Source organism: Etheostoma cragini, chromosome 11, assembly GCF_013103735.1.
Source record: "Etheostoma cragini isolate CJK2018 chromosome 11, CSU_Ecrag_1.0, whole genome shotgun sequence".
Lineage (NCBI taxonomy): Eukaryota > Metazoa > Chordata > Actinopteri > Perciformes > Percidae > Etheostoma > Etheostoma cragini.
In genome coordinates, this window is record NC_048417.1 from 18526012 (window position 1) to 18538511 (window position 12500).

The 12500-nt window shown below is 38.8% G+C and overlaps 1 protein-coding gene across 2 annotated transcripts in view; it reads right to left on the bottom strand.

Annotated features, from left to right (window-relative positions):
* LOC117953532 (E3 ubiquitin-protein ligase SH3RF3-like) overlaps positions 1-12500 on the bottom strand; it is an 88614-nt gene that overhangs the window by 10800 nt on the left and 65314 nt on the right. For both annotated transcript variants that reach the window (XM_034886667.1, XM_034886666.1), the window contains 3 exons: positions 10140-10255; positions 6208-6378; positions 1662-1942 (listed from right to left, as the gene is read on the bottom strand). In XM_034886667.1, coding sequence (XP_034742558.1) covers positions 1662-1942; positions 6208-6378; positions 10140-10255 — 568 coding nt within the window. The remainder of the gene's footprint in view (positions 1-1661; positions 1943-6207; positions 6379-10139; positions 10256-12500) is intronic.

Here is a 12500-nt window from a genome sequence, read left to right on the forward strand (position 1 = left end):
CACACGCACACACACACACGCACACACACACACGCACACACACACACACACACACACACACACACACACACACACACAGCCACCTGCTCTTCTCTCTGCAGTGCTCAGGCAGAAATCCATAGAGAGGCGTGCTGATCATGTGATAAAACCACTAAACGCCAGAACTATGCACATACTTTATTTTGTAATGGAGACCAGATGTGTGTATGTGTGTCTGTTTGTGTGTATGTGAGAGGCAGAGAAAAACAGAGGGAGAAAAGGAAAGAGGTGGACGGAGAGAGACATGAAACTCTGTCATTACGCCTCCATAAAACAAAAAGCACAGTGATGTCATTCAGCTGTGTTTGGGAGTCTGTGCTCACTTGCATGTGTATGTATGTGGGAGTGCACATGTCTGTGTGTGTGTGTTATTCTTGGCAGTATTCTCACAGTGTGTACACTTCAGCCTCCCAAAAGAAACGGTCACCATTATTTTCTGAGAGGGAGAAAGAAAACACACAAAGAGAAAGAGAGAAAGGGGTTCTGGAGAGATGAATAGACTCTGAGTGGGGAACTAGGCTCATATGATCTAGACTTTGTACAGACACAGGTGTGTGCGTGTTGGTGAGTGTGGAAGTGTGCGTGTGGCAGGCACACACAGTACCACTGCTTGAACAAAACTCTTAGTAATGTCTTTGTGTTGTGTGCAGACTATATGTACACAGCAAAGCTGCGACATTTTTCTACTGTGAGTATGTTCTTGTAACTGCTCTGCAATAGTGGCTTATGTTCAGTGATGATTCAATGGGTTCATATAGTGCAGAGAAAACTAAGAGTGAGAGATGGGTGCATCATGTTTGCCTTCCAACAACAGTATCAAAGGGATTCACATATATCTTTTTAATGCAAAGGTGTTCTCAGTAAGATGGTTCTGAACTGTTGTCTTAACACAGGACTACACCAGCCCTCTGAGTTCTCTCTGTGTTGAGTTTCTTCTCTATTATACGTGTGTCTTTTCCCAACAGTCAATGGCTAACAGTATTGGAGGAACTGGAGGTTAAAGAGGCTACTGTTAGCGTATATGTCAGCACAATTTTATATGGTGCAGAGGCTACTTGAATTAATGACTGATCAATATTCTATTATTCTATAATCAGAGACTAAGGGGATAAAATGCTCCGCTCCTTTGAGCCTGCAGGCTGGTGAGCAGTCTTAGTATTGCACTGCGTGATATTGCAGAGCATGACATACCAGAGACAGACACTCTTCATGTGAGTAAATACTTTCTTTTCACTTGCATTTCTCTAGAGGATTCAAGATTTGCCTCTCCTTTCACATGGTGTCATATTGGGAGGCTTTAAAGTGGTTGCTTCTGTTGCAGAATAGCAGGCTGTTCGTTTTCACAAGTGTAGCTCGGCTTGTTTAACAAGTTCTCAATCATTTCTATCTTGAGTGCCACTTTGGACGAGAAGATTATGAATCGTTTATTTACTATGTTGGGGCTGTGTCATTTTGTTAATTCATAATAATCAGTGAACGTGTGACTGGGATAGATTAATAAACACAAACAAAACTGAAAACAGATGCTTCTGAATGTTTAATGAATCCAGTGCTAAATGATTAAAACTCACTATGTGTATTTCTAACATTGTGTGCGTGTGTGTGTGTTTGTTTCTGCTTACCCAGCTGCATTGAGGTGCGTGCCTGGTTAACTGTATGCTGATTGGAGCGCAGGCAGTTCTTCAGCTGGGCAGCGGCAGTTTGTGGAGAGGATGCGGGACTTGCAGTGTTAACAGAGTTTGCTAGTGGGGTGGAGGGACGGGACGAAGAGGGCCCCGGCGACCCTGGGGACCCTGGAGACGAAGGGGCGGAGATTTTACTACACCCACTTCCTCCTCCTCCTCCTCCACCTACTGGACTGGACAAAGACGAGCCCCGAGAACCACCAACTCCAAACGGGGCCCTGCAGAGGAGAGAGGGGTGAGGGTTGAGGGAGAGCTTGTCATTGCACGTTTCAGTTGATTAAAGTGACTATATGTAACTTTTAAACATTTCTGTCAAATGTAAAATTTTCCATCTGTTAAATATAAATGACCTGTATCAGCAAACGAGACTGACAGTGAAAAGAACGTTATTATTACATAGTTTTTATTATTGCATCTCTCTGGGTCCGCCTTCTACAGCAGGTAGACAGAGCACACATTCTGAAGGGTCAAAGATTTTGGCATGAAACCGGAAAAGCCTGTTATTGTCTTCAGCCAGGTAAAGGGTAGCAGGAGATTTCTTGTTATCTGCTGTAGTTACAGCTGATACTGGGGCAGGACCATCACAGAACAGAAGGAAATTAAAGGAAGAACAACTAAAAGCTAGGGAAAGTGAAAGACAACGGGCTAAATCCAAGTCACACTTGGTTGGGCTTTCAACAGATGGAGACAATTACGGGATTGTAAATAATTTGTATGCAATGTCTTTGTGCGATGTGGTTGTAAGTCAGTAGCCGACACAACTTGAAATGCAATGATGCATCTGTAACGTATTCTCTCATTGTAAATTACTGATTTTCTGTGTGAGAAAAACATTCATTTTAACTATATGACCTCCCTGTAACGCTAACTCCTAGACCTGAGTGGTAAAAACACTACCGCTTTGTCCAAAGGGACCGCTGAAATCAACACAAATTGAAAGTTGCCACTTTAAAGATTTTTTTTATGATTTACAATTATTATTTAAGTTATATGATAACACAAAGGATATTGCTTTAGAAACAGGGTTTTTTTCTGTGATACCAGTGTCACTCTATGGATGGCAATGTATGTTTGTCTTCTCCACCACTTTGGTCCAGAGTGAACTATTAGATGTATTGCCATGAAATTTGGTGCAGACACTCCTGTGCAATTAAGGCTTAAATTTCATTAGTGAACATTGTAACCACTATACTTGCTTTGGGTTTTAGCATGCTAATGTTAGCATTCAGCTTAAAGCCAAGCTGTGCCTGACCCTGACAGAGCCGCTAACATGGCTTTTGTGTGGTAGAAATTTTAATGGCCAGAGTTTTGTCCATAGTAACAGAGCAGCGGTGCCAACAGCACTATTATCCTCTGTCAAAGTGAGTGATTTCCGTGCTACTATCTAACCCTGTTGGACGAGTTTCTTTTAAAAAGTAATCAGTTACAGTTACTAGTTACTTCTTCCAAAAAGTAACTAAATTGGATACTTAGTTACAAATTATAAAAGTAAATAGTTACATCAGAAAGTAATGCGTTACTTTCAAGTACATTTTTAATATCTCAAATTTGATCTCACATCCACCCCTCTTTATTGGAACTTAGTATATATGTGCAAGTTCAATTATTTATGCTAAATCTGAATATTAAAATGAAATGGACACCTAATACAAACATACAAAATATATACACTCTTTGTAGTGCAAATAACATGCCCTGATGTGTGTGTAAATAACATGCCCTGATGTGTGTGTAGCTTTGGAGCGAGTAGCCACTCTAGAGTCATAGTGAGAGAAACAAAGCGTCTCCCCTATGTTTTCTGACCACGGTGAGTAATCTTTTGCAAAAAAAAAATTATCCCTCTTCTTGATTTCATAACGTTATACCTGACTCGCTTATGTTGTTTGTTGTGTCCAACTAAGCGTGCTTTCGAACACCCGCCCAACGCTACCTCTGATTGGCCTACCATGAAATTTTACTCAACCTCAGCCAATCGTCAGTATTTATTAGCACTTTATTTCTTCCTTGGTTAAAGCATTTTAACCAAGGAAGAAATAAAGTCTTTGCCTCTCGGCTCAGAGATCTAGTTGGTCTGATGACAAAAACAGCTTCAAATATTGTAACGCTCCGCATTTTTCAGCAGCAACGTAATGCCGTTGTTAAGATGGGATGAGTCATCAATTAGACGTTGTATTACTCGTTACTGAAAAAAGTAACGCCGTTATTCCCATCACTGCTATCAAATGATTTACACTACGTAACGTCCAATTGTAACATGTATGGAGCTGCAGGCTGCTCAAGTTTCTCTGTGCAGAGTGCTGAATGGCAGAACAGTGAGGTGAACATTATTGACTCGGCGGTATTCACACTCCTATGGCCACCTATTGACTTCCCGTCAAACACATATAGAGTTATGGCTTTCTGTGTGTGTGTGTACCAATAGAAACACCAAAGTTATTCACAGATTCTTTGATTTGAGATGCTCTGTGGACATCACATGCACTGCTCATTGTGTGAGAGATCAATAACTTTTAAGACTTTTTATTATTAACAATTTTATAAGAGGAGACCATCATCCTTTACACCAAAACTGTATTCGGGCCAGAGTGGAAAATCCTCATGAAGCAGCATGTATGCCGTTTGGAAACATTCCAAATCTCATGAATCCAGGATAACAATAATCAAAACACATTCATGAATTCTTACATGGACAATGATGGAATGGATTGGAATCAAACACTGTATGTTTATGTCAATCATGATAATACATCCCAAAACAAAAAAGTTAATATTCAAACTGCATTTAAAAAAGAATGGCATGCCTATTTGTGAAGCCTGTATATTGGTCTAACTCTACAATGTATGTATGTGTGCGCGTGTGTGTGTGCGTGTGTGTGTGTATTTGTGGGCATCTTTGGCAGCCTCTCATTATCATTTTGAAACATTTCTGAGCTGCACTGCAGACAAAGGAGGGGGGAAAGGTAAGATGGGGGATAGGAGAGAGAGAGAGAGAGTATACTTGCATTAAAATAACAAATTGCCTCTCATTTGATTACTCGCCTGTCTTGCTTCTTTCTCTCTCTCTTTCTCTTTCTCTCTCTCTCTCGCTCTCTCTCTCTCGCGTGGCTTGGATTGCATAACTGCAGAATGTGAAGCAGCCATTCATATCCAGTGGAGAGGGACACCTGCTGTTTTTGCAGACATTTCATCTCTTTGTATCATTTTCTCTTTCTCGATCCTCATTCTGTTGCTTTCTATTACTATCTTCTTTTTCAATTTCTTCCCAGCTTTCTTCCTCACCTTCTCTTTCTCCACCCTATTCAGTCTTTGTGTCTTTCTCTGTCCCCATCCTTTCTGTCTATCTTACAGTACCATGTGTTTCTTTTAATCTTCTCATTGCTGTGCTCATGTATGCATTTCTACTTTATTTTCTTTCACTTTCTATTATTCTAATTCTCCCTTGTTTTCATTTTCTTACTTTCTTTCTTTCTTTCTCTCCTTGTTCAGAGCAGTATGCAGATTAGATGAACAGCGACTGCAAATGTTTTCACACATACAGGAATAATGGGGATAATTAAATTGCCAAATATGATTTCAGCACACTCATTTTTCTGTTTTATTTGGATGTAACAGCTATGAGTGTTTAGGACGCCAAAAGTAATGATGATGATGATAATGATAATTATGATGATGATGATAATGATCAAAACTAAATATGTAGTAGCCCAACATTAGACGTCAGTATCAACTGACTGCTGTTTTGCATGTGACATTGTATTTAAATCAAATTGGAAATATCTCAGGTATCACTATTATTTTCCTAGTTCAAATTTCAAAAGAGTGAAGATAGATTCAGCAGAGGCTGAAACAGGAAGAATATTTTTTTAACACAAGGAATACAGTATCCGCAGAGTGTGCCTTCACCAACTCAGTGTCTTTGTGACAAAAGGAAGTGCAATTACATACTATAACAAGTAGAACAATTGCACTGCTCAGCCTGATCTGCAATTGGGTTCAGTTGGAGCAAGGAAATTACCGTGAAAAATTACGATGCAAATTACAATGACTGTGCAACCACTGCCTTTGTGTGAAGATAAAATTAGGGGCCTCAGTCTGATTGTACTACACTGCTGACCAAACCAAATGCACTTAATAATAAACAGAGCAAAGGTTTGAAATATTAGCTGTTTAAAAAATGCATGTGAAAATAACACAAATGCATCACTGGCTTCAATGCAAAAAGAGAAGAAGGTCCCTGACCACCGCTACCAACCCATCAGCCCACTATCCCCTGAATGAGGGAGCTAAAGGTCAAGTTCAAGTTACTTTACAATTGCAACAGGTTCGGATTGGTTATGTTGCAGAGGAAAAAACATTTGGTAGTTGTCCTTTTACTAAAATAAGTGAAATACTATGCTATAACTGCACATCACCAATATGACTTGCTTTTATCTGGATGCTGGAAGGACATAGTTGTTTGGAAAGCTGTAGGACCACAACTGACCTGGATACGGGAGTGACATAGTTTCCTGGGAAGACACCAGAGGCAGCAGTTCTCAGTGAGGTGCCTTTGAACCACCCGTCTTGACACTTCTCTGTCACCCGATACATCTCCCCTTTCCTGAGTTCCAGTTCATCAGCCTTCTGGGGCTTGTAGGCGTATAAAGCCAGATATCTGTGGCGCAAAGGCGACAGACACAAAGATAAATCATTATAAGTCAGCAGAACATCTCCAGAAACTGTTCACTTAACACCAGTTATCTACCCCTCGCATGTTTTATGCTTTTAGTAAAAGCAAAGCTATAACAAATGCAAAAAAATTAACAAATGAAAGACTATTATTAAATCAAGCAAAACAAAAAAGTAGAAATGTGTGTCAGTACATTACAAAGGGAAGAGAGCATTCCCCTTTTTAATGCTCTTCTACTTTTTAGGAGGCAAAATAACTCCTCTGGCATCAAGAAAATTACTCTTATGACACATTCCTCTTTTAGTTATCAGAACAAGTTAACATTTTCTTATGGGATTTCAAGATTTGTCCGCCATTTATTATTTAAAAAGTGCATATTTTACACATCTTACTTTTACTTGTTTAACTAAGATTTACAGTGCAAAGGACCAAAGGATAAGTGCCTGCAAACTGTTGATGCTCTACTAACTCCTATATGAAACTATCAAACCACATTTTGATCTACAATAGGATCTTTGTCAGCTCAAAGACAGGATCTGTGGAGGTTGGTCCTCCCACCATATACCATCCATTTCCCCAGAGACGGAAAGCAACTGTTACTGTTGGTGGCAACTGTAAATATGAGTGCTTGTCAGATATCAGTAATTGGTCTCCTTTAGTATCTAAAATAAATTCCATTCAAACAGCAAAAAGAAAATGTAATTCTGATTTTTTTCTTAAGTGAGGTAAGACTACCAGTTTGGTATTATTTAAGTAAACCAGGATTGCTTTTGTCGTGGAAGTTTCTTGTACAGCGAGAGAGGAATTTGTTGGAAGTGAGACTTTGTTGAAACAAAATAAAGAAAGCCTGCAAACTGAATGAACTGAAAAACAGTCTAATCTTAGTATAACAATTACTCTTCCCAGGCAAACAAGTTGAAGCTTTTACATCTTTCTGAATCTGCCCTTTGTGTGTCAAGTTTCTTTACCGGTCATTCTATCTTAGCTGAAAAAAGAACATCTTGTGTCTTTGGATAGGCTATGGTCTCGACCTGGGACCTGCTATGATAACCACAGCTCTGGACAACTGTTTCTGTTAGACTTTGTGGCATTTGTCCTTGGAGGAAAATTGCAAAGACAAACAGTCGTCTTCTCCTTCAGGGAGGACACACAAAGAGAGATTCAAAAGTCATACACCCTAAAAAGCATTGGGAATAATTATATGAATAATCAACACATGCATATTATAGGACATATGAAATCATGCTTAAAAGTGATTTTCCCATTACACTTATTAAAACAGTAGACCACTAAATCATACATATGTAGAGTTTTTGCCTTTATTAAGTTATCTGATTGAGTTTACATTCCCTTTTACAGTATCAATTTTAAATCAAATCTTGACATACCAAATTCCAATAAATGTGAACAAATCCATTCTAGCATGTTAACCAGAATAAAAGGTTTCTTGGGATTAAATAACTTGCAATAAACAGTAAACTATAACACATGGATAATTAGAGAATCAGACAAGGCTGATTAATATCAAATCCAAGATGTATGACCGTTTAATGTAGCAGTGTGGACTGGGATTTATTAAATTCTGAAGGAGAATTCAAATAATTTCTTTGAGTGGTATTAACGTGAGCAGAAGAAGCTGACTGAATGAGTTTTCCCTCAGAATTGGTAAACTATCCTGTGTATGGGTAAATGATATGTCCTTGTTTACAGGTATGCTGATGAATGCAGTACTTATATCCAAGGTGACTAGGTTTATGTGTTAAGCATTCTGTATTGCATCTGCGTTAACATACTGTACATGCAAAGAAGTTTCTGGTCCTGATGCTGAGTGACATTCGTAGTATGTATTGCCAGACTCCGCCAGCAGACGATAAGACCACAGAGTAAACAAGCCCTATATGCGCTGCCTCCCCGTTGCCATGGTAACAGATGTGGGAATCGTCTCCCGTCTCCCCATGGCAACAGGAATAGTTGCCAGGCCGAGATGGAAACGTCCGACCTCATCATTAGAACAAACCTACTCCGGACATATGTGTGTGTGTGTGTGTGTGTGTGTGTCTGTGTGTGTATTATGTCTATGTGTGTGTTAAGGCATATGTGCGTGTTAAAGCCTGTGTGTATGTGGGGCTACTTCGAAGGTGATATCATTAAAGCGGACCATGCGGCATTTGACTCACATCAAGTTACTAGTAAAAAATACCACGCACACACACACACACACACACACACACACACACACACGCACACACACACGCACACACACACGCACACACACACGCACACACACACACACACACTATTCTTGTGTGGACCCTCATCGGCCCCTTACCTAAACCATGAACCTTATTCTAACCTTGGAAGAAGTGAGTACAGGCCAAATATTCTCACTTTCCAAAAATATATACCCAAAAAACTCAAATTGGTCTGCACAAACGTAGAAGTACGAGATCACAAACACACATTCACCTTGAACACACCCATATCTTTTTGGCAGTTATCTGGTAGATAAATTACGAGGTAAATTATAGAACAGTCTTGCTCAGCATTGGCGCCTCACCAGCCATCTGGATGTGACTAGTGGGGTTACATTTCCAAAATAATTTAATTGTGTTTGTAAGTGTGTCAGGTGCTTTTTGCTCTTTATCTATCAGCAAAATAATCAACCTGTGATTATAACTTAATAGTCAGTAGCAATGTATGCCTACTGTTTGTCTTAAGTACTCATACTGAGTCAAATTACCCATCTATTGTCATATGTATGTGTCTAAAAGATTTTGGAAAAATTAGACGGAAAAGGTAAAAATAAGAATGCTTCCTGCCGCAATACCTTGGTAGCCTTGAGCAGTGGTTCCTAACCTTTTACACGTCAAGGACCCCTAAACTAACACACATTAGACCACGGATCCCTATTAGACAAGACATTGTCCCAGGGTCCCCAATCTGATAGGATTTTAGATTATTTCTGTTTAATTACAGAAAGTGTAAGAAACCCATGACCAATATTAATAATCTTTCAATGTATTACTTATGGATGGAACTTTAGAGGAAATAAATGAGTGACTGTTCTGCTGATGAACCCTGTAAAACCGCCTCAAGTACCCCTGTACCCCACTTTGAGAACCAATGGCCTAGAGGGTTTAAGATGCTGATCATGTAATTACAACACCCACAAGTTTTTTGCACACCATCCCCATCCCTCTCTGCCCTCTTTGCATGTCAACTGTCACTACTATTATCCACTACCAAATAAAGCAAAGATTCCCCCAAAAAACTAAAAAGCTAAAACATGAAAGCATGTAAGCTTCACATATACTGAACCATATATATACTCCTGCATGTTCATTTTTTAGGAAAATAGTAATAACAATAGGTGATGAAGATTCATATCTATGAAAGAACATAACAGGCTGTACAATAAAATGCATAGTGTAAGCTATGGCTGTTGAAAGCCTTATGAAACACTGATGTAAGCATCACATAACTGAGGCAATGGTGTGTGTGACTGTAGTGTTCCTTTCTGAGGGGGATTTGATCCTTAACCAGTGGAGGAGTAAATGTGGTTGCAGAGGTGCTGGAACATAGCCAATAACTCTGGGCACAAAAGAGAATTTTTTTATGTTGCCAGGAAGCGGGTTCTGAAATCCTGCTTGGATCTCAGGCACATATCTACTCTGTTTGAAAACATAGAAGGAAGGAGGGACTAAAAAACTGGTGGGTGAGCTGACAGCACCCTGAGGTGTACTCACATGTTTAGTGGCAGCTGCACCTTGGCATGGGCCAGCAGCTCAGAGGTTATGGATGCCACTTTGGGAGGTACCAGCACCCCTGCCGAGGAAGGAGAGGCGCCCGGGTGAGATGCATCCTGCAGAAACAGAGAGAGATACACACATACAAATTGAGTGCTTTCCATTTAAAGTAAAACATTACTTGCAATATGTGCCAACAGTATTTCAGGTTTTCAGTATGTGTCCTGGGTATTACATTACATTGACCCCATGTGTGAATGCTACTAGAGGCAATACATGTAAAAGCATTGCATCTCCAGTCTCCAGCTATCAGATAGAGTAATGTTGTTAGTCTCTTGGCCAAGTTACTTTTAAAAAGTAATTAGTTACTTCTTCCAAAAAGTACCTAAATTAGATACTTAGTTACACATTTTTAAAGTAACTAGTACTTCCGAAAGTAACAAATGCATTACTTTCAAGTAACTTAAAATGCATTTGAAATAATGTGCATGTTTAATTATTTATGGTAACTCTGAATATTCTAAAGACACAGACACTAAATACATTACATTAACAGAAACAATGTACACATATCTAAACTGTATTAATGTTGCTGTGGGATAAAGTGAGACTAGCGTCCAATCAAACGCCATGTATGTCAATATTATGTTTATATAGTGGATCGATACAAATAACACAACAGATGTTTTGGAACTTTTGGTATTTATTGTCCCTCAACAGGCCATGACTGGGTAAAATTAAATAATGTTTGTTAAGCACTACAACAAAAATAAATAACAAACATTTACACTCTATGAGAGCAAATAACGTAAGTGACCCGATGTTTATACTTTTGCGATGCTGTGTGCGTTGAGCCGGCGTGTGTGTGTGTGTGTGTGTTCGTATGTGTGTGAGTGTGTCTATGCATGCTTTCGTACACCCGCCCAACTCTACTACAACTTTACTCAACCTCAGCCAATCGTCAGCCTTTATGCCAAGGAAGGAAAAAAGTCTTTGTCTCTCAGTCCTTAGTTGGTCTGATGATAAATAAGCTTCAATTATAGTAACGCGCCGCATTTTTCGGCAGTAACTGTAACGGCGTTATTAAGATGGGAAGAGTAATCAATTAGATTACTTGTTACTGAAAAAATGTACGTTGTTAGTAATGCCATTATATATATATATATATATATATATATTTATCTAAACAGTGCTTTCAGCTAAATGCGTTATTAACGGCGTTAACGTCAACCCATTTTAACTGCATACATTTTTTTATTTTTTATTAATGTTCTTATTGGCCTAGCAAACTTTGTAGCTTTTTCACATGCTGTTGCAACCACTACTAACGTTAGAAAGACTCCAACACCAAACCTGATTTAGCCTGACTGGAATCAAATCAACAGGCACATCGCACAAACTTGTTTGGGCTTGCGAGCCAGCCAAAGAGTAGTAACGTTCCGTTCTGTGTGGATGGCGAGAGCAGGACGCCAAAATGAATGGCAATAAGATTCTGAATGGAAAGTTTACTTTTAAAAGTTGCAAAATGGTTCCATTGACAAGATCAAAGTAATCTGTGTGTTTGAACTGAGCTATCATCGCAGCACATCCAGTCGAAAATACCACTTGATGGCCAAGCACACAGCTGATGCCAATTCTCCCCCCCTTGTCAAAGTATTTTTCACCCTTTATTGATGGACAGTGTTACATTGTGTGAGAACACTAGGCTAAACGCCAAAGTTGTAAAATGTTGTAAAAAACATTTGTACAAAGCAAGCTGATCCACTTTTCTGTGTTGATAAGAGCATTAAAATGAGAAAAAAGAACACAAATGGGACAAATAGAAATCAAGAGACATTTAGAATAAATAAAAATGTGACATTAACTACAAATAATTGCAAACTTAAGTTAACTATGACATTAATGCGATTAATCGCGATTAAATATTTTAATCGTTTGACAGCACATATATATATATATATATATATATATATATATATATATATATATATATATGCTTAGAACCTGCCCAATTAGCTGGGCTGATATATTAACCGATAATAGTTTATTGCAGATACTGTTTATCTGTATAAGTGTATATTGGTTGGCTGGTATGTAATAGGAAATTGCAGCACAAAATGTCTAAGACAGGTTTAAGGTTGCTTCAAAATAGTGATACTACATTCTTTACACTCTAAAATACTGATATTGGCATTTTTCTTAAAAATACAATATTGGTTGGGCAATAATAACCCAATATTGTAATAACAAAAGGAGTCACCCATCATAACAAGTACGGCAAAAGTTTTTACTTAACTAAAGAATCCGATTATGACCACTGCTACAGACTACACTACTGACAGTGTGTATGTATGGCTTTGT